This window comes from Canis lupus, chromosome X, assembly GCF_011100685.1.
Source record: "Canis lupus familiaris isolate Mischka breed German Shepherd chromosome X, alternate assembly UU_Cfam_GSD_1.0, whole genome shotgun sequence".
In the NCBI taxonomy this organism is placed as follows: domain Eukaryota; kingdom Metazoa; phylum Chordata; class Mammalia; order Carnivora; family Canidae; genus Canis; species Canis lupus.
In genome coordinates, this window is record NC_049260.1 from 19,472,731 (window position 1) to 19,495,440 (window position 22,710).

Here is a 22,710-nt window from a genome sequence, read left to right on the forward strand (position 1 = left end):
ACATAAATATATAATCATTACTTAACCTTTTATCGTAACAGCTGAACAAATATATATAAAATGTATAAAAGGGCAGGACTCTAGACCAATCTGGGCCTTCACCACCTGTGGACAGTTAGATGAGCTTTGGGAAGTCACTTTCCTCATCTGCAAAATGTGGGTAACAATGGTAGTGACCTCAAAAGGGGCGACTGTAAGGATTAAATGAGAAAATACACTTGAATGTCATTAGTATAGTGCCTGATCCATAGTAGCACTCCAATAGCCATATACAAAAATTCTTATTTTATGATTATTACATTTCGTCAACGATTTCTTGCAGTGCTTTGCCAACATACAAGTTGCCATAGGGAAAAAAAAAACAAGTTGCCATGGGGTTCTGTAACCAAATAAAGAATCCCTAATTATTCCCAATGTTTTCATGTTGAAACATAAAACACCGAATTTGAGCTTTAGGCTCTTGCCCAGAAACAGAAATTGGTAACAAACTGGTATTGGTATCAAAATGGAGGCAAATGTAAACTAACCTTCACCATCCCCCTCAAGCACTTCCCTTTGCCTCCCTCTTCCTGTGTGTAAAGAGGTACAATGCTACAAGGTTATTGTTCAGAATTTGTTGTAAAGTTAAACACATGTTCCTACAAGTGAACATTTTCTACCACAGCAGCAGTGACAACAAGCAATTACACTGCCATTAAAAGCAAGACTGCCAACCCTCGAAAGTTAGAAATGTCAGATCTCACATGAGATCCTACATTTGGTTTTAAGAAACATAATACTAATATTTGATTCTTCACAACAAAAGAGGATATAAAGATTCACTCTTTGGACAATACACTCTACTGCTTTTTCACAGTACAAAATAAAAGAGTACAATCCCAGCTTTGGAAGTTACACAAACTCTTCATGTGTGCAATTTGTTAATAGGTATTGTTAATAAGAAAGAAGGACCATGGTCAAATAAGTTTCATAAAAGCTGATTTAACAAAGTTAAACAGGTGTTCTTATGGACCTACTTTTCAGAGTCTTGTAACCTAATAGGCAATCAGAACTACCAGAGGAGGGGTATCTGATGTGTTGTTTCCCAATGTTACTAGTTGACAAAATGTTTTTAAAAGAGTATCTCATTAGCACCAGCATCTGAGGAATTCACCCAGGAAAGAGAGCAGGACACTTGGAATGATTCAGCCCCAGACAACATCACATTCTGAAACTTCTTTCTAACCAGTGACCTTTCAATCATCCCACTGATGGCCTTTACCCCGTGCTCATCTTTGTCAACTTCTACAACACTGCTCATTCTCTCCACAGAAATGGCTGTGAGAGGCAGGAGGATGGCACAGTTGGGATCCGAAAATCTGGCTGGCTACTCTTGGAGAGGCCTCAACCCACCATTTATAAAATCCAACCAGCCTGTTACAGGCCTGGCCAGCCCCCACCAATTCCAGCCACCTCAGTGGAGGTGCCAGATGTTCCAGTCCCAGACATGCTCCCAGCTGAACACAGCTGCCCAAGTGACCACAGAGAATGCTACATGGAAAAGAATCTCCCAGGTGGGCCCAGCCATCCCTCAGAAACAAATACGCATTTAGGGGATGCCTGGGTAGCTCAGTCAGCTAAGCGTCCGACTCGTGATTTCAGCTCAGGTCATGATCTCAGGGCTCGTAAGATGGAGCACCACATCGGGTCCTGCGCTGGGTGTGAAGCTTGCTTAAGATACTCTCTCTCCCTCTCTCTCTCCCCCACCCTGGCTCTCATGCACACTTGCTCTCTCTCCCTCAAAAAAAAAAAAAAGCCATGCCTTTAGAAAGATAAAAGGTCTTTCTCTTTCTCTGCACAAACTTATCAAAAAGAAAAATAAATGTTGAACTCCCTGGGGTGGCGGTGGGGGGTAAGACTTCAGTTCTTCAGCAGTCAAGCTCCTGGCTGTATGCAGAGATGAGAGAAAGCAAATCATATCACAGGGGAGGCAGGGAGCTAAGGGAACATGCAGAGTCTTCAGGGTCCACAAGAAACGGATCCAGAGCATCACACGGGTACACACGACACAGTGCAAAGCACACTAGCATGAACTCTTCTTAAAAAAAAAAAAAAGGGTGTTAAAGACACCATCCTCAGAGACTACCCACTGAAGAAATAAACAAAAACAACACGGTAATAAATGCCGGAAGTCAGATTCGGGTATCTCAGCATGGACAACTCAGTACAGAACTCTGCCCTGCCCATATTAGGATTTTCCATGCTAAACACATTCCGGTGCTGGGCCTAGTTAAAAACTCACTATTCTTTAAAGAGGGACAGAACACTAAAAGTCTAAAGCCTCCTGTATGTCCTTTGTACTTTTCTCCATCTGATCTTTTTAAAGTCCTTTAAAAGTGAAAACCTCTTTTGTTTTCATGTGCCTGATGGCCATCTGGATATATTCTTTAGAAAAATGTCTGCTGGTGTCTTCTGCCCATTTTTTAACTGGATTATTTGGGTTTTGAGTGTTGAGTTGTGTAAATTCTTTATATGTTTTGGATACTAACCCTTTACCAGATAGGCTATTTGGAAGTATCTTCTCCCATTCTATAGGCTACAATTTGTAGATTGTTTCCTTTGTTATGCAGAAGCTTTTTATCTTGATGAGGTCCCAATAGTTTTTGCTTTTCTCTCCCTTGCCTCAGGAGACGTGTCTAGTAAAAAATTGCTGCAGCTGAGCTCAAAGAGGTTGCTGGCTGTGTTCTCCTCTAGGATTTTGATGCTTTCCTGTCTCACATTTAGGTCTTTCATCCATTTGGAATTTATTTTTGTGTGTAGTGTAAGAAAGGGGTCCAGTTTCATTCTTCTGCATGTTGCTGTCCAGTATTCCCAACACCATTTGTTGAAGAGACTTTTTCCCATTGGATATTGTTTCCTGCTTTTCAAAGATCAATTAAGCATATAGTTATGGGTTCATTTTTGGGTTTTCTATTCTGTTCCATTGATCTATGTGTCTATTTTTGTGCCAGTACCACACTTTCTTGATCACTACAGATTTGTAATATAGCTTGAAGTCTGGAGTTGTGATGCCTCCAGCTTTGCTTTTCTTTTTCAAGATTGCTTTAGCTATTCGGGGTCTTTTGTGGTTCCACAGAAATTTCAGGATTGTTTGTTCTAGCTCTGAAAATTGGTCTTCTATGAAAACCTATATTGGTAGGAAGCAGATTTTGAGTTAAGATTCTGATATCCAAAATTACAATTACTCGAACTAGCAATTTAACTAAAAAGGTAATAAGCAATTTTTAAGATTTCAATCTTAGCAGAATTCAAAGAAAGGTCATTAACAAATGTCACTTTTCACCTATCACAATGGCAAAGATGTTTAAAAAGAAAAGGGTACAATTTGGCAAATTTCAGGGAAATTAATGAATAAATGAAGATGTCCAACTGTTCTGCAAGGTCATGTGAAATGTATATGCAAAGTTTTCAACATGTGCATACTATTTGGACCTAGATACCACTTCTCTACAGTTCTAAGGAAATCATTTAAAGGTTAATTATTTTAGCTATTTAGGATATTTACTGCAACATTGCTTAGAATTGCAAGAAAAGTCCTAGAAAGAGCTTCAGTGTATAGAACAATAAATGCTTAAATGTATAATATATAATGTATACAACAGCATACAGTAGGTCTCTTAACTGAACTGCACCTAACACATTCACACACTCCCAGGGTCCCCATTGAGTCACAGGTGAATATGCAAAATGCTACACTGAAGAGCCCAGAGCAGCTCAGGATGGTAGCAAATACAGCACGGGGAAACAAAAACTAATGCTAGCACACCTCCAGAGTGCTTGGATCTGTTCCCATGATGGTGCCAGAAGTGCTCGTTCATATGAACTGTGAGTCCAATAAATATTAAAATACAAAAAAAATTTTATATGAGACAAGAATCCATCAAAATCCTAGAGGAGAACACAGGCAACACCCTTTTTGAACTTGGCCACAGCAACTTCTTGCAAGATACATCCATGAAGGCAAGGGAAACAAAAGCAAAAATGAACTATTGGGACTTCATCAAGATAAAAAGCTTCTGCACAGCAAAAGAAACAGTCCACAAAACTAAAAGACAACCTACAGAATGGGAGAAGATATTTGCAAATGACCTATCAGATAAAGGGCTAGTATCCAAGATCTATAAAGAACATATTAAACTCAACAGCCAAGAAACAAACAATCCAATCATGAAATGGGCAAAAGACATGAACAGAAATCTCATAGAGGAAGACATAGACATGGCCAACAAGCACATGAGAAAATGCTCTGCATCCCTTGCCATCAGGGAAATACAAATCAAAACCACAATGAGATACCACCTCACACCAGTGAGAATGGGGAAAATGAACAAGACAGGAAACAACAAATGTTGGAAAGGATGTGGAGAAAGGGGAACCCTCTTGCACTGTTGGGAATGTGAACTGGTGCAGCCACTCGGGAAAACTGTGTGGAGGTTCCTCAAAGAGTTAAAAATAGAACTGCTCTACGACCCAGCAATTACACTGCTGGGGATTTACCCCAAAGATACAGATGCAATGAAACGCCGGGACCTGCACCCCAATGTTTATAGCAGCAATGTCCACAATAGCCAAACTGTGGAAGGAGACTTGGTGTCCATCAAAAGATGAATGGATAAAGAAGATGTGGTCTATGTATACAATGAAATATTCCTCAGCCGTTAGAAACGACGAATACCCACCATTTGCTTCGACATGGATGGAACTGGAGGTTATTATGCCAAGTGAAGTAAGTTAATCGGAAAAGGACAATCCTTATATGGTTTCACTCAAACGGGGAATATAAAAAATAGTGAAAAGGATTATAGAGGAAAGGAGAGAAAATGAGTGGGAAAAATCAGAAAGGGTGACAAAACATGAGAGACTCCCAACTCTGGGAAACGAACAAGGGGTAGTGGAAAGGGAGGCGGGGAGGGGGATGGGGTGACTGGGTGACAGGCACTGGGGGGGCATTCGACGGGATGAGCATTGGGTGTTATGCTGTATGTTGGCAAATCGAACTCTAATAAAAAATATACAAAAAATAATAATATATGAAAATATTTTAAAGATTTATTTATGTTAGAGAGCATGTGTGTGAACAGGGGAGGAGGGGCAGAGGGAGAGAGAATCCCAAGCAGATTCCCTGCTGAGTGCAGACCCTGCCATGGGGCTCCATCTCACAACTCTGAGATCAAGACCTGAGCTGAAATGAAGAGTTGGGATGCTTAACCAACTGAGCCACTCAGGTGCCCCAGTATGAATTTAAAAAAAAAAAATTCTAGCTTATTCTGTGACAGAATCAAGTTTGTGATCACTGATCTAGAACTCACACTAAAGATTGCTTCCTTCTTAGGAGCACTTGTTCAGGGATGACTCTTCTGTACAGCCTGATTTTTTGTCTCTTCCAGATTCAACCAACCTTCTGTCCCATTAAGGAAGACACCATGTCTCGGCTCAGCTCATGGGAATACCTCCTCTTTTGTGTTCCTAGGTGACTCTGATACTGGACACAGCCTCTCTTGCTATATTCCCAGAAAGCAGGACAGGGTACTGGTCAAGAGTGCCCCGGCCCTACACCGCCTAGCTCTGAATGGGAGCACCATCACTTACTAGCTGTGGGACCATAAGCAAGTTACTTAACCTCTCTGCTTCAGTTTCCTGAGTGATCTAAGCTGAGGGGGTTTCAAAACCTACATCTAAGGTTGGTGGAAGAAATAAATGAGGTAATATATGTCAAGTGCTTAGGACAGTGCCTTAGCACAGGGCAGGTGTTCAGGAAGCATAAGCAGCTGTTATTATTGCTGTTCCTGTGTTTGAATCAGATATATCCTGCCCAATCCCTAGCCAAGTGTGCTGCAGGGTTGTCCGGCGAATGAAAGAATAACATGTAGGCCTGTGTGTCCTCACCCAGGTCATCTCTGAACACCTCCTCTTAGCAGGGCTTTAGATCTAAAGCCTCCCACAAATCCTTCCAAATACCTTACCTTTTGCAGGATCCCTGCATTCCGACTTTTCATCTTCCCTCTGTTAACAACAAAAGCTGGAAAGCAGAGGGAGGCAAAACACAGAAGAATCAAGCAGGGCTGATGGGATTTAGACAACACAGGGGAACCACCACTAAGAGCAAGCTTAAGGAATGCCCTCCAAATACCTTGGCAGGAAACTGCACATGCAGATAGTTTATGATAAGGGCAAGGAAAAAAATGTGTCCAACTACATCTAAAGGCATTCTGCCCTTGTTTCTTTTCTTTACCATAGAGGAGGCAACAGGGCAGATTCACAATTTCAATTGTCTTGAGAGTATTTATTGTGTAATAACCCCACCTCCCCATGCCCCACCCAGCTTCTCTCTGGTCCTGCTTTTCTGAGCATCCTAAAGGTTGAATATATTCTTCTCTACGGCGGATGAGAGTAAAGCTGAAGCCGGAACACATGAGCAGGCCTCCATCAGGCACTATGTCACGACAGAGAGCTGCTCTGCTGCAAGCATGGCTTTCCTAGGGTGCCTCAGAGAAGTCCTTTCTCAGCTTCACCGGTACGCTCATGGAATTGAAATGCCGCTTCCCATCTAAATACAACATTGACTCTGAAACACAAAAGAAAGAACCATGAAGAAACCCGCAGAACCTTACAGAATCGCTGTACAAACACAAGACTACTCGGGAGCACGAGGACAGCCACAAGCATGCAAGACTGGCACTCGGCCTGCCCTGCTGGGCCAGGGATGTGCAAGGCTCCCGACGGAATCGGCCTCAACTCTTGCCCCATTCCTTTGGCTGGACTGGTCTCTGACCACCAGTGGCTGCTGGCAGCTGGCACTGACTCTGCAGACAACAGACAGGTTCGGGCAGAGCAAGGACAGCCACCTGCAGGCCATGAGGCATCCAGGCCTTCAGGGCTGCAAACCCTCAAAAGCACAATCTTCTAAAGATATGCTCTAAAACCCCAAATATCGACGAACCATTTGGACTTCCTCTTGTGAAGTGTGTTATTACTTTTTTTCATACCCAGTATCCAAGATGCCTGCTTTTCCAATATCCTTTTATAGGCCACATTTGAACAACTCATTTCAGGTAAGGTAATGCTATCAAATGAGACATATTTGGGACAAGTTCTTTCCAAAATATAATCACAACTTACTTAAATTATCTTCTATGAATGTGATTATAAACTTCTTAAAAACAGGACAAGACTTTTTTATTTTATTTTTCACCTTCCAAAATAATCCCATGCTTTCAACTTTCATTGCTGGAATTTCTCATGGTGGTTTGGGGGTTTTGTTGTGACTCAGTTTCCCTCAAGTATGTAAAGGCGATTTTTTTTATAAGAATTTTTTTAAAGATTTTATTTATTTATTCATAGAGACACAGAGAGAGAGAGAGGCAGAGGCACAGGCAGAGGGAGAAGCAGGCTCCATGCAGGGAGCCTGACGTGGGACTTGATCCAGGGTCCCCAGGACCAAACCCCGGGCTGTAGGCGGCACTAAACCGCTGCGCCACTGGGGCTGCCCTGTAAAGGCGATTTTTATCCTCTTCAATCTGTGTAACTGAATTCTGTTCTTTGTTATTTTGTATGTTATAGGCAAATTATTTCCCCAGCACAGGTTTTTTTTTTTTCATTTCCCAGTTTCATTCATTTTATAAAAGTCACAGTGAGTTTTTCTTTATTTCTGAAGTCCCTGCTAAAATATATGGTTTGTTGGGCTTAAAAAAAAGATACACTCTTGAGCTAATAGGCATCAGTATACTTCCTATGACAATTTAAAAGAAAAAAATTTCTTTGAACATTCTTCCATTCATCAGGGACAAGCAGACACTGCTGCTTACCTCCATATGTTCTAGGGAAAACCAAGGGCACTTCTTTTTCCGACATGAATGTGAAATGAAAGACATTGGTGGTCATATGCTCTTTACTCTCAAGAGAGGCCACTTCACTATGTACTCTGACTTGAATGTAATTGTCCTTAGTAAAGCAAACCTAAGGGATTTAGATACAACAGTTAGTCAAGTGCATTGAAAAGGGAAGAAAAGGCAGTCATAAGAGAAATAGTGACTTTAGGGGAAAAAAAAAAGACTTCTCGTCCAGGCCCAAATGATAGAAAATTGTATTTCATCTCTCATCACACACCTACCTGTGAAGAAAGGAATAGCAATGATCCAACCTCTACAGGCTTCTGAAACATGATATCATCCACAGCTACAACAAACGGTCGGGAGCCACTAATGGGCAAAGACAGAATATGGGTCAACCACAAAATTCAGATGATCTCTACTTCTCCCCTAACAATCAGCTGAAGCAAAATTTAAATAATCAAAGAATAAACTTACGGAAGGAGGGAAGGAAGACCAGTGAGAAATGGTAAGCAATGCCCCTGAGACCAGATCACCACTCTATCTTTTCCCTCCCACATATCATCACCTCTTCTCAGTAGGTCTTTAATGTACTGACAGAGGCAGCGCTACAGCCTTTGGAAAAGTAAGCTCAAAGGTAGGTGGTATCACTAAAATAATTATCTAAAAACAGAGCCTATGCCCCAATACATCCAGACTGGTCCAAAATGTTCCATTTGGTTCAATGGGGTAGTACAAGCTGCTTCTCAGAAGTTAAAACCACCTTCACTCTGACTCACCCAAAGTTACAAGCAGTAGCCCATCCAAGTTCATATGCTTTCCTCATAAGGAAACCACCAAAGATCCGATTAAAAATGTTGCGCTCCTATAGGATATAAAGTAATTATTAACAAATACAAGCTCCCAGCCACCCTCATATACAGAAGAAAGGAATTAGCACTGCTGCAGAAAGGAGGTGAGTTTAAAGGTATGTCAAATTTTACACAAGAACCATGAATGCGAGTTATCCTATTTAAAAGATTTTTCAGGGATCCCTGGGTGGCGCAGCGGTTTAGCGCCTGCCTTTGGCCCAGGGCATGATCCTGGAGACCCGGGATCGAATCCCACGTCAGGCTCCCGGTGCATGGAGCCTGCTTCTCCCTCTGCCTATGTCTCTGCCTCTCTCTCTCTCTCTCTCTCTGTGTGTGTGACTATCATAAATAAATAAAAAAATTTTAAAAATAAAAAATAAAAAGATAAAAGATTTTTCATTAACTTAAAATACCTGAGGGTGGCACACTTCCAAGCTCTTCAGTTTTGAATTCTCCATCCACACTGCATTAGGGGGCAAAACTCGACTTCGAAAACTTACAGTCCTGTACAAATGGAGATTTAGTAAACCCTGTGAATGCTATGGCTTTACTGTTGAAAAGTAAAATATTTGCAAACAACTCCCAGTATGTGAGGCACACGTAACTCTGGAGAGGGCCAAGGTTGAAATGCTTTCATAACCTACAATCTCACCCTGCTGACTTACTTCGGATCCAGTGTGTTTAGAAACATCTCATGTATGGTAGTCCTCTCCTCAGCACTGGGAGCCATTTTCAGTAATGACGTGGCACTGAAGGTCACCCTTCTCCCCTTGTTCACTGGAACACAGGGCAATAAGGAGCTACAGTCAGGAAGGTCATACCCCAGCACTGGGGTTCCTGACCTGGGCTGCCAGGGACCCTACAGAGGCAGCATTTCCAGGTTTTAAAAAGTCCATGGGAAATTAAACATCTATCCCAGAGGAGGCTGCCAAGGCTACATAAGGTATTCAGAGATTCTTCGCTTCCAGATGGAAATTATACTGGCTCAGGGGGGCCAGGAGTTATTTCACTGATAAGCTCCCATTTTATTAAAAATAAGAATGCAAATCATTTCACTTGATGAATACTATCTAATTGATAAAATTGTTCAAACTATGGACTCTGGGGAGAAAAATAAGTATTTTTAATTTCAATAAATTCTTGTCTTGAGTAAGACACATGACCGGTATGAGGAGACCATACATACTCTTACATAACCTACTCTGCAGTACAGTTAATGTGCTTTTTAAACTGTATCTTATTATAAACAAATTAATATACATTCTCCTTGTCTAAAGAGCTCTTCTTCCTCTGGGCTTTCAGGGATGAGTGGATTTACAAATGCCGGCCTAAAAAGAAGAAAAGAAAAGATTACAGTTTAAGAGGTGTCATTACCTAGCAAATATGGAAGGTGAACAATTACCCACTAGTTTCAAGAAGTCTTTGCTATTGGTCTTGTTAATGCTGCCTGACCGCTTCCCATAATAACCCTAGAACAACTGAGGGGCTTTCTGGTTACGGATCAGTCTGTACAATAGAAAGTTCACATTTATAAAAAGAATACTGCCTCACATCAAAAAATTTCACCTGATGGCAGTAATGAGGAAATAGTCAAAGACAGGCTGCAGAACATTCTCCAGGATAATTGGCCTGGACTCTTCAAAAAAAGTCAACATATTAAAAGAAAGAAAATGGCAAGGGACTCTTTAAAAAAAAAAACATGATAACTACATGTGATACATGATCCTTGATCAGATCCTGACTCAGATGGAAGGGCTATAAAAGACATTTTAAGGACAACTGGCAAAGTTTTAATATACATCGTATATTACATAATATCACTATATCACTCAAATTTCTTGGATATAATAAAGGCATCCAGGTTGTGTAGCAGAATGACTTTATTATCAGAAGATACATGCTGAACAAAAAGTATAAAGCCAAATAAGTTAAAACCTATACAGTTCAATCTGCCTTGGAATTGATGGTATAAACTCATTGAGGTTGGATGTTCGTTGTTTTTTAACATACATCCTAGTTCTGTCCACCAAAAAGCCTTAGAGACAATGATAAATGAGTAACAACATATACTTCTAGGGTTCAGATTCTGGTCTCTAAATACCAGTGCTCACTGAGAGGAACCCCAGGATTCCTTGGAGAAACGGCTGGTTTCAGGCCTCAGGCAGGAAAAGTATAAGATGACCCCAAGACATCCCCTTGTACCAGAGAACAGGAAGACTAGTAGAGAAATGTGAAAAGAGCTTTTTTACAGGAGCAATCTGAAAGCTGCCCCCACTGCCCAAAGATGGCTGCGATTTACTGAAATACAGACAATTAAAATCCATGAATTCACAATGATACCTTTTTAAAAAGCCAAAAAGTAGAAAAACCATGTCATTGCTAGCTAGTAAAGCAACTCATTATTCAGAAAATGTGTAAATAAAAGGCAAGAATGAAACATTAATCCCAACTTTCCTTTACAAACTAAATTACCCTAGCTAAGAAAGGAAAGCTCTTCTTTCCAGAACACTAGGTAGTAAACATAGAAGGAAAGACAGGAGAGAATCATTTACATACCTTAATGATTAAAGCAATGATCAGCAATGAACATTTAAAGCACTGGAGAAAGACTGATGGGAGCTAGCTATCCACAGGGTGAGAGCATATACTCTGGATATATCCTGTACTATACTGCACCCTGCACATTATTGCTGAGTGTAAGAGGATAAAGTGAACCCTACAATGAAAAGATCAGTTTGGTCACTACTGAACCACCACACACCAATCTTGGCATCACTATGAGTGGGACAATCTGTACCTCCTGATATGATACAACAATTTGAGATACACAGATCTCATCACCTACAAAGTGCTCCCATCAAATATGCTGAATCTGAATCTAATCAAGGCTTTAGCTGTAACTTCAGTTTATAGAAAATACTAGAGATAGAGAAACAATTAAAAAAAATACCATGAGGAAGCAACAAGACAAATCTATAAAGTTGGACACTGTACAGAAAAGCCCATCTGGCTTTTCAACAAGTTTATATGAAACACTAAGGGGGCAGTGGGGACACACAACTATTCTAGATTAAAAAGCCCTAAGAGATACAGTTCTGTGAATACACTAAAAGTCATTAAATTGTACACTTTCAATAGGTGAATTGTATGGATGTGAATTATATCTCATAAAGCTATTAACAAAAATGATAGGATTAAGAGACATAAAAATCAAATGTAGTATGTGAACTTTGGATTGTGACTTGAACAGATCATTAAATGATATCTGGAGAAAAGTGAATACGAATTGATCATGAGACTATCTTATGGACTTACTATTATTTTTATTAGGCATGCTAATGGTAATATCTTTATTTAGGAAAATATCTTCATTTTTAAAAAGATGCCTACACTTAAGTATTCAGAGACGAAAGGTCATCATGTCTGGGATTTACTTTAAAATAAAGAAAACAATATACTTTGAAAAAACAGATGAAGCAAATATGGCAAAATGTTAAAAATTCTAAGTCTAGGTGATGAATACATGGAAATTCGTAATAGTCTTCTCTCTAGTTTTATATATCTCTGAAATCTTTTAAAATGAAGAATTAGGAAAGAAAGAGCAATTACCCTTTATTTTCAGAATCACGAGCCACCATTACAAATGTTGCATCCAAAACAGGACAAAATTCATTGCCATGTAACTAAAGAACAATGGAAAGAAAATACAGATGTAAGAAATGCATTTACTGCAAAGACCTACCACAATTCTAACAGCATGCACCCTTTGAAAAAGGCTACAGGGATCCCTGGGTGGCGCAGCGGTTTGGCGCCTGCCTTTGGCCCGGGGCACGATCCTGGAGACCCGGGATCGAATCCCACGTCGGGCTCCCGGTGCATGGAGCCTGCTTCTCCCTCTGCCTGTGTCTCTGCCTCTCTCTCTCTCTCTGTGACTATCATAAATAAATAAAAATTAAAAAAATTTAAAAAAAAAAATGAAAAAGGCTACAATTAGAAAAAGAAAAGTGCATTCGGTAACCTCCGTCTGCTGAGTTGCCAGGCACAGAAATAAGCTCTGGATGAGAAGGGCAGCATGACCAAAGAGCCTATGGTCTGGGAGAAGAGAAAGATCTCCCAAAATTCAAACAGCAGACCAGTTGAGAAGGGCTGGGATGGACACTCCCAAGGCCTTTGGAACCGCGCATCACTGAAATCAAGGGCAAGGGTCATAGAGGGACCCTCGGCATCAGCAGCATTTAACTGTCCAGCAGCGCGTGGGATCCTGGCTTTCTGCAGGCCTACCTGTCCTTGCAGTGGCACACAGAGACAGGTGAATGGCCCACTGCACTCACAGACATTAGTATTTGCAGGGTGCCAACTACCAGCACAGGTTTCAGTTTCCTTAGCTGAGCGAGCCCGGGGGCTCCTGCGAAGCAGGGAGGATCAGTGATAATTCTGTGGATTGAGTGACATATTTACAATGCCCAAGCCTTTGAGGTTTTAAGGTATTTCGTTATCATCTAGGAATCTGTACTTCCAGGGAAGTTATATCATGAGGTCCTGTCATCAGCTGAGGGTACAGTAGGCTGGCTCGACAGACCTCACCCCTACTCCTCCTCACCGCTGCCTGTTCGGGCACCATCACCCTCTCCCCCTCAACCTTCTTCCCGCATCTGCTCTAAGCCTGCTGGCACCATATATAGAAAGGCCTCCACAACACAGCCCAGATTCCTCTCTGGTTGTTCACCAAACAGCCCTCTTACACCTGCACCTTTTGCCCTAGCCACAGCTGACAATTCGGAGGTTTTTAAACATACCATGCTACTGAACTCCTCCTGCCCATGTCTGTGTCTGATGCCTTCCTCATAGCTGCTGTCCTCAAGACACTCCTCCCCACTCCTACCCCATTCCTCCTCTTCAGGCAGAGGTCATCATCCTCTCCTTGGTTTACCACTAGAATGGAAACAAAGTCCTCCCCTGAAAGTGGTTCTCAATGTAACAGAGATGGATACCACCCCTATAGGGAGCATTTGGATATGTGTAGAAGAGGTTTTGGTCGCCACATGACTTGAGGGACATCACTAGCAGGGCAGGGGTAACCAAGGAGCTAAACATCTCACAACACAGGGGATTGTCCTGCATAACTAAAAACGTTCCTACATACAATGCCAATAGTGTCCCTACTGAGAAATGCTGCATAATGCTTAATATTCTACAGATCTCAGGACCCCTGGGTGGCGTTTGTCTTCGGCTCAGGTCATGATCCCAGGGTCCCAAGATCGAGTCCCACCTCGGGCTCCCCGTGGGGAGCCTGCTTCTCACTCTGCCTATGTCTCTGCCTTTCTCTGTGTGTGTCTCTCATAAATAAATGAATTCTTTAAAAATATATATACTACACATCTCCCTCAACTTATGTCCCAACAAACCCATCATAAATTGAAAATATCATTAAGTTGAAATGCATTTAATACATGTAACCAAGAGAGCATCACAGCTTAGCCTAGCTTACCCTAAGCGCATTCAAGAACACTTACATTAGCCCACAGTTGGGCAAAATCATCTTATACAAAGCCTATTTTATAGCAAAGTGTTGAATATCTCAAGTAATTTACTGAATATTCTTCTCAGAGTAAAAGCAGAATGGCTGAATGAGGACAGGACGGCTGCAAGTGTATCAGTCATCTACCTTCATGATCACACGGCTGCCTGGGAGCTGCAGCTCGCTGCTGCTGTTGTACTACGTATCACCAGGCCAGGAAGAGATCAAAATTCAAACTTCAAAGTACAGATTCTACTGAAAGCTCTTTCAAGGCATTGTCAAGCTGAAAAAACACGAATGAAACCATCCTAAGTTGGGGACCTTATGTAAATCATAGCCACTTATTTATGTGGCTGTCTCCCTATTGTAGCATGTGCTCCTTGAGGACAGAGACCCTTTTATTCACACTTGCATCCCTTTATGCATAGCACAAAGACCGGCAGATGGCACATACGCAATCAGTATGAATTAAGGCAGAAAATGACTGAGTACTACTAGAATGTGAACTCTAAGAGAATCAAACTTTGGGGTTTCTTAAAAGATTTTATTTATTTATTCATGAGAGACACAGACAGAGAGGCAGAGATACAGGCAGAGGGAGAAGCAGGCTACCCACGGGGAGCCTGATGCAGGACCCAATCCCAGGACCCCAGGATCACGCCCTGAGCTGAAGGCAGACGCTCAAACGCTGAGCCACCCAGGCATCTCGAGAATGAAACTTTGTTTAGCTCACTACTGCATACCTGGCACAACACAGGCACTCAATAAACAATGGATAAGTCAATGATAAATGAATGGATGTGAGGAAGTGAGCCAGGTGACTCACATCCAGATGTTGTCATTAAGACTCATACAGTTTGGTAGAAGAGAAAAAGATGTGTTCATACACAGCTTGGTGCAGAAGAGATTCGCCGGTGCCAGGAGAAAGGTCAGGGAAAGGGTACTGAGGGAGGAGTCATAGGGAAGGAATAGGTGCTATGAGCTGAAAGCATCCGAGCATGAGGTGATCTGGAAACACAGGTGGAATGTGGATGGTAGAGGCAGAGCATGACAATCTCAGGCAAAGAAAAAAGCGTAAGCAATGATACTCATCCAACTCACTGTTTAAATTATGGTTTATTATAATGAACACCTACTAGCACCAAGCATCAAGAATGCAAAACTGAACAACTCTCTACTCTTAGAATGTTCAAAATGCCCAGCAGCAAGCTCTAGGAAGGTATATAAATGTTAAATTGTTGGGAATATGGTTGGAAAGCTGAGTGGGAGGTAGTTTATGGAGCACCTTGGATCCTAACTAGTCAAAAGAAGTTAGACTGTAAGGCACACCTAACAGTCACAGAAGGTTTTTTGAGACGCAAAGCAGTGTGATTTAAGATCGGCTTTGGGGGATCCCTGGGTGGCTCAGCAGTTTGACACCTGCCTTTGGCCCAGGGAGTGATCCTGGAATCCCAGGATCAATTCCCACATCGGGCTCCCTGCATGGAGCCTGCTTCTCCCTCTGCCTGTGTCTTTGCCTCTCTCTCTCTCTCTCTCTCTCTCTCTCTCTCTCTCATAAATAAATAAAATCTTTAAAAAAAATAAGATCAGCTTTGGAAGACCTAGCTGGTAAAAATCTGTACAGTTAACAGAGAGGCAACAGACTAGAGGCAGGCAGGCTAACTAAGACAGTTCAGGTACTCACACAGGAGGCAGTAAGGCCTTGAGTGAAATACATGGGCCCAGGAGAAGGGGAAGAAAGAACTCTGATGAGTTGTATGGGTGATGAATTTGCAAGACTTGGCAGAAGGCTGCATAGGGCAAAATTAAAGCTATCACAAAGGGTTGGGGCTGGGGAGACAAAAGGGAAAATGAAGGAGGATCAGGACTGGAAAGGAAACCAACGGACTCAGTTTGTAACACACTGCATTTGAGGTAGCAAAAGCACATGCAGGGGGAGAGAGATAACAGGTGCCCCTAAGGTAGGTCTGAATGTCAGTCCCAGAAAAGATTTGGGGCCATCTCCATAGCGACGCTAATATATCAACATTATTGCCAACGTGTGATTAGTGGTCACTGTGTGACAGGCAATTATACCAAGTAATTAAAATGGTTGGGTTGTTTCTTCATTCACCCTTAGCAAACAATATAATGTGGTACTATTACTGCTTTCATGTTACACTTGAGACAACAGAAGCTCAGAGAAGGTAAGTAATTTACCCACAGTCGCATGGCTAATAAGCAGCTGAGTTGGGATGTGAACCTACAGGTACCCAAAGCAAAGGCAAAGCACCTACCACCAAGCTTCCTGTCTGGAATAGAAAAGATCACTCAAGTCTTAAGTTAGTCAAAATGACCAATGAGAAACACAAACTTAAAACAGACATCTGTTCCTGCCTGACATTAATTTTCATTCTCTCTCCTCGCAATAACCCCTGTATCTCTTTTCAACCTATTGGGCCAAGATTCAAATAACCGAGAATCCCCAGAACAGGTCCTACAGCAGGAATCTGGCAGGGCAGGAATCAACCATGAAGGTGGCTCAGTCAACTAAGTGTCCAACACTTGGTTTCGGCTCAGGTCATGATCTCGGGGTCCTGGGATTGAGCCCGGCAGCTCCCCACTCAGCAGGGAGTCTGCTTGAGGATTCCCCCTCTTCTTCTACCTCTCCCTCCACTCGCTTTCTCTTTTTCCCTCTCTCTCTCTCTAAAAAATAAATAAATCTAAAGAAAAAAAATCACCCACCATCTGCATGACATGAACTTTCAATTGTTTCTCTATAAGTGGTGAGCTATAGACTTGTCTATTGATACATAGGTAACTGCGCTTTTCACTGGGCCTGGCTGGTTGTATTGGAATAAGCAGTCAATCTTTAGATAAATACACACCTGAAACATTTGCATCTTCACTTCCATGGATGTCTTCCCAACCCAGCTAACATGGCCACTGAACTTAATGTCCTGTTCTGGGCTTAAGCTCGTCTTACACATATCTGCAAGACAGAAAATCAATCTGAGTTCAAATGACACCCAAAGCTATCTGTATTTCAATTGGAAAATTTCACTTGAAATTCTGACCAATTCCACCACATTTCCTTTTTTCTTTTTTACAGTCTTCAAAACTAAAAACAATTTTTTGACATATAAAAAAATTCATATGCCTTTTGGAAAACTATAGACAGTGCAAAGAATATAAAAAATAAAACTGGAATCATGAAAAACCCTTCCACTCAAAGATTATAATAAATATGTATCTTGGTACATAGCAGTCTAGAATTTTCATACATATATATACACATAAAAATTCCCATAAAAGGAAAAGATTTCCTCTAATTTCAATAATCTCCTATAGGGCTGTCCCGGTGGCACAGCGGTTTAGCGCCGCCTGCAGCCCGGGGCGTGATCTGGAGACCCTGGATCGAGTCCCACGTCAGGCTCTCTGCATGGAGCCTGCTTCTCCCTCTGCCTGTGTCTCTGCCTCTCTCTCTCTCTCTCTCTCTGCATCTCTATGAATAAATAAATAAAATCTTTAAAAAATAATCTCCTATAATTACTAAGAATGCTAATTATTCATAGAAAATAATATTGCTTACCAATCTTGTCCACCAGGGCTGTAACTATTGACAAAGGAGACATCTTAGCTGCATGAACTCTGGTGTGCATGTAGCAAATAAGAACTGTAAGGAAAGAGAAGAGAACCAAATGAAGGAAAAGCAAAATTATTTCCCAACATTTACAACCAACTCTCTGCAATTATCTGAAGACCCAACCCCCCAGATCCCACCAGCAGTCTTTTCTGATAACCAAAGACTTTTATATTTTATACATTGAAGATATTTGAGGATTCTCTAATCTGACCGCCCACTCAATTTTAGATTTGGTAAAGAAATCAAAGCTCAAAACCAGCAGGCGTCCTGTCACCACTACACAGAGACACACACAGTGCCTCAACTAGAAAAAGACTCCAGCCCATGAGTCTGACAGCACTGAAGATCTTCAGAAAAGAGAAACAAATCACAGGGACTCAGCAATCTATTTTCCTTGACTCTTCCTTAATCATAAAACAATTACTTAACTGAAGTCATTCCTCCTTCCCAAATAACAGATTTGACTCTTACACCACCTTGTGGCTATCTATATACTTTCCATATTTTAATCAGCTAAGCATGCAGCTAGCTATGCATCTTACAAATAACAAGTCATTTAAAGATGTATTATACTCCTGTGTTTAGAAGCCTCACTGCTTCTCCATGAGTCATTCAAACTTGTATCATCAGCCCTCGGGACCAGGGTCTGTACCCAATATTACTTAAGTGACAATAAATCCTTCCATCCATGCACCTGCTAAAGGATGCACTGGGGGAATGAGAGGCTAAAGGCAAGCAGGTCCATTTAAAAGTCTCTGTGGTAGCCATAAAATACATCACATGTGGCTAACCTATGGTAGCCACTTGAGGAAATGAAAGGATCAAGTTAAGAAGAAGGTGCACTTGACAGCATTTTAATAAACCCAGGTCTCTAGCTTGCCTGAGTAAAGATGGTACACCATTCACTGAAAAAGAAAATACAAGAAAGCACAATGGACTGTTTTCAACATGTTAAATTTGAAAAGCCTATAACATTTCCAAATGAAAATGTCTGGTAGGCAGGATGACAAATTGGTCTGGAACTAAGAAAAGCAGGACAGGAAATATAGCTTTCTAAAGATTCCACATACTGATAATAAGTGAAGAAATGACACTGAATGAGAGTATTTAGAGTATATAGACAAGCAAAAAAGGGTAGAAGACAAAACCCTGGGGATAACCAACATTCAAACAGTGCTGGACGCTAAAGAGGGCACGTCATGGAATGAGCACTTGGCGTTATAGAAGACTGATGAATCATTGATCTCTACCTCTGAAACCAAGAATATATTATACGTTAATTAATTGAATTTAATTAAAAAATTCTTCATAGATCACTAGACAAAGAGGAGCCTACACAAGAGACTGGGAAGGAAGAGTCAGAGAGGCAGGAAGAAATATCACCAAAGCATAAGGATGAGTTTAACAACATTGTAAACTTGGAAAAGCATCCATCAGAGGCACCTGGATAGCTCAGTCAGTTAAGTGTCTGCCTCCAGCTCAGGTCATGATCCCAGAGTCCCAGGATCGAGCCCCACATCCGACTCAGTGGGGAGCCTGCTTCTCCCTCTCCCTCTGCCTCTTCTCCCCAATAGTGTTCTCTATCTCAGATTTTAAAAATCTTTTTAAAAAGGAAAAGCATCTATTAGATCATGAAATAAAGGGGCTGATGGAGATCTTGGCAAGAGCAGTTCAATAGCAGGAGGAGGAGCAGAAGCCAGAACATATGAGATTTAGAGGTAAATAGGAGGTTAAGGTATAAAGGAAATAAGAGCAAATGACTTTTTTCAACTCGTTCCAGAAAGTTAGCTCTGAAGTGAGGGAGAAAGTTCAATAGTGTTGTGAGGGAAGGGTATTTTACCTACTTTTCATTATGAGATGGAAGAGCCTTTAACATGTTTGTAATAAGCTGAAGGAAATGTGAAGTTGAGAAAAGGCTTGAGATACTAACGAGAAAGCATAGGTGATAAGGCAAGTTCCTAGAAGAACTGGAAAGAACAGAATCAAGTGAACAGGTAAAATGGATGGCCATCAACAGGAGTCAATGAGGAAAAAACAGTGTAGTGGCAAGGGAGTTTGTGCATTTAGGGACACCTAAGTAAACCAAAGTCAAGAGTGTATGTGTGCGTGTGCGTTGTTTTTTTTTTTAAAAGGTCAGTAAGAATGTTTAACCAAGTTTATTTTTTAAAAGATTTTATTTCTTTATTTAAGAGAGAGAGAGAGTAAGCGAGCGAGAGAGAACATGAGTGGGGGTGGAGAGTGGCAGCAGGAGAGGGAGAAGCAGGCTCCTGGCTGAACAGGGAGCCTGATGCTGGGTTAGATCCTGGGACCCTGGGATCATGATTGGAGCCACCCAGGTGCCCCTAACCAAGTTTATTTAATCTTTTTTAAAAGATTTTTATTCATGAGAGACACACAGAAAGAGGCAGAGACACAGGCAGAGAGAGAAGCAGGCTCCCTGCAGGAAGCCCAATGTGGAACTCAATCCCAAGACCCTGGCATCATAACCTGAGCTGAAGGCAGATGCTCAACCACTGAGTCACACAGGCACCCCAGTTTATTTAATCTGAAGAAACACAAAGCTGGGTGTTAAGCCTAACAACTGACTTATGTCTATATTGTAGAAGTCATTAGAGCTAAGCCCTTTCCCAACAGTTCAGTCAAAAAGTCATTAGTAAGAGTAAGCAAGGTAGCCCAGAGTGGGATACTAAAGGCCAATTGGAATCAGGAGGACATAAAGAGAGGAGACAACAAGATAATGGCCCAGCATGTTGCAGACTGAGCAAAAGGAGGAGAGTGACCCTGCAGAGGGGGACGTGGTACAAATCCCAGTGAGATGAGGGGAGCATCCATGAGGGGACAGAGGTGGCAAAGATATGAAATTGGCTACATACAGAGGAAACTGAAGAAATAAGTATATGAATTTAGGATAATGGAATCAGCTGGAAAAGGGAATTACAAATATGAAAAGGGAAGAAGAAATGAATGAACTTGTGGTGCTGAACCAAAATTGGAACGGTCAGTGTGAACCCATTGTTTTCATCGATGGATAAACAGACAGACAGACATGTAAATGTATGTGCATAGATTCCCCAACTTGTCCACTGAAAGGGCACAGGAGCAGTGACACCCCAGCAGCAGTGACCACTCCCAGCACTGGTATCTTGGCTTCTAATTACCATTCTCCATCAGAAAGAACCAGAGCTCCTTGGAGATTTGGTTGATTTCAGGACTGAGGCAGGGAAAGTACAAATGAGCCTAGAACATCTTACTGTGTAAGAAAGCGAAGAAGTGTTCAAAGAATGATGGGGACCCATCAAAAAAACACAAGCCCACCTGAAGGGACTGGGACAGTCCCAGCACAATCTGAGCACCAGAAGAGATGACAGCAACATATTATAATCCATTCAATAAAAAAGGAATCCAGGCAGCCCGGGTGGCTCAGCGGTTTAGCGCCGCCTTCAGCCCAGGGCGTGATTCTGGAGACCTGGGATCCAGTCCCACATCGGGCGCCCTGCGTGGAGCCTGCTTCTCCCTCTGCCTGTGTCTGTCTGTCTGTCTCTCTCTCTCATGAATAAATAAATAAAATAAATTCAAAAAAAACAAAAATAAATAAAAAAGGAATCCTTGAGTCTATACTGATTTTAAAGTAATAAATTGGAGGTCTGATGAGAAATGGAATGTTTATAAGGTCTGCCTACAAGTTACTTATTAATTACAAAGGAGGAAAGAGTAAGTTTACAGTGAAGAAGCCTGGCAGACACCACCTTCATCAGGGGATTAAAGTTAACATTCCAGTAATGGGACAAATGAGAATTATGCACCAGTTGACGAGATGCAATGAGAACACATCATAATTTCTGTGATGTCCCTGCCAAAGATGTATGCCCCAAATCTAATCTTGGGGAAGTATCAAATAAAACCAAATTTAGAGAAAGTTCCAAAAAAGAACTGGCCTATAATCTTCAAAAGTATCAAGGTCATGAAAGAGAAACACCAAGGAGCTATTCCTGACACAACAACTAAATGCAACAAATGGACCAGTGGTGAAAGCTGAATGGGGTCTGAGGATTAAACAATCTAAAATATCAGGGTTAATTTCTTGATTCCAATGGTTGTATTGTGGTTATGGAGGAGAATGTCCTTGTTTGTAGGAAATTTTTTTAAAGATTTTATTTATTTATTCATGAGAGACACGGAGAGAGAGAGGCAGAGACATAGGCAGAGGGAGAAGCAGGCTCCATGCATGAGCCTGATGTGGGACTCGATCTGGGGACTCCAGGATCACGCCCTGAGCCGAAGGCAGCCACTTAACCACTGAGTCAGCCAGGCGTCCCGTTTGTAGGAAATATTAATGAAAACAATTGGGGATGATGTACATCACATTGGCAACATATTCTCTCACATGATTCAGAGAACAATTCTTTGTACTGTACTAGCAACTTTTCCATAAATTTAAGACTTTTTGAAAAGCTATTAGAAAGGATTAATGAGATTACAATTGTTAAACAGGAATCTACATTTTCAGGAAAAAATTATGACAATTCAGAAGTAAAAGAGGCCCTTCTTTTGCTCTTTTACAATATCCTCATCTGTGCAACTTGAAGAATTTAAAAGGCCCCCTCCAGCCAAAGAATTCAATGTATAGCTGTAAATATTTATTTAGAAATATTAAATACCAGTACCTCCTAAGCTGTCAAGGTCCTCAAGAATCCTGCCAAATCTGTGAAATAAAGAAAACTGATTAAATGAAAATCACAATGATCATCTCTTAAAAATGAAGAACATAGTTTGGGTGGATGAAAGGTTCTTAAGTTGAATGTGGTGATGGTTGCATGACTCTTACAAATATACTAAAAACCACAGAAC

General features: G+C 41.4%; 2 protein-coding genes across 7 annotated transcripts in view; both read right to left on the minus strand.

The window, feature by feature from the left end:
• Positions 1 to 2,545: 2,545 nt before the first annotated feature.
• On the minus strand, positions 2,546 to 6,514 carry LOC119878060. The gene is made up of 2 exons (XM_038587083.1): positions 6,003 to 6,514; positions 2,546 to 3,166 (listed from the first exon to the last, which is right to left on the minus strand). The coding sequence occupies exons 1-2, from the start codon at positions 6,450 to 6,452 to the stop codon at positions 2,927 to 2,929; spliced, it is 690 nt and encodes a 229-aa protein (XP_038443011.1). The 5' UTR covers positions 6,453 to 6,514; the 3' UTR covers positions 2,546 to 2,926.
• Positions 6,302 to 22,710, minus strand: part of ACOT9 (acyl-CoA thioesterase 9) — a 65,190-nt gene continuing 48,781 nt past the window's right edge. For all 6 annotated transcript variants that reach the window (XM_038587077.1, XM_038587080.1, XM_038587078.1 and 3 more), the window contains 11 exons: positions 22,527 to 22,564; positions 17,809 to 17,892; positions 17,105 to 17,208; positions 12,329 to 12,402; positions 9,980 to 10,047; positions 9,385 to 9,496; positions 9,133 to 9,223; positions 8,648 to 8,733; positions 8,150 to 8,237; positions 7,845 to 7,995; positions 6,302 to 6,604 (listed from right to left, as the gene is read on the minus strand). In XM_038587077.1, coding sequence (XP_038443005.1) covers positions 6,516 to 6,604; positions 7,845 to 7,995; positions 8,150 to 8,237; positions 8,648 to 8,733; positions 9,133 to 9,223; positions 9,385 to 9,496; positions 9,980 to 10,047; positions 12,329 to 12,402; positions 17,105 to 17,208; positions 17,809 to 17,892; positions 22,527 to 22,564 — 985 coding nt within the window. In that variant the 3' untranslated portion in view covers positions 6,302 to 6,515. The remainder of the gene's footprint in view (positions 6,605 to 7,844; positions 7,996 to 8,149; positions 8,238 to 8,647; positions 8,734 to 9,132; positions 9,224 to 9,384; positions 9,497 to 9,979; positions 10,048 to 12,328; positions 12,403 to 17,104; positions 17,209 to 17,808; positions 17,893 to 22,526; positions 22,565 to 22,710) is intronic.

Excerpts from the sequence above, each read along its gene's own strand:
- LOC119878060 (XM_038587083.1), bottom strand. The coding sequence starts at position 6,452 with ATGTGTTCCGGCTTCAGCTTTACTCTCATCCGCCGTAGAGAAGAATAT. Across the intron at positions 3,167-6,002 it reads ATGCAGGGATCCTGCAAAAG|GTTTTCATAGAAGACCAATT; the intron begins GTAAGGTATTTG and ends CTACCAATATAG.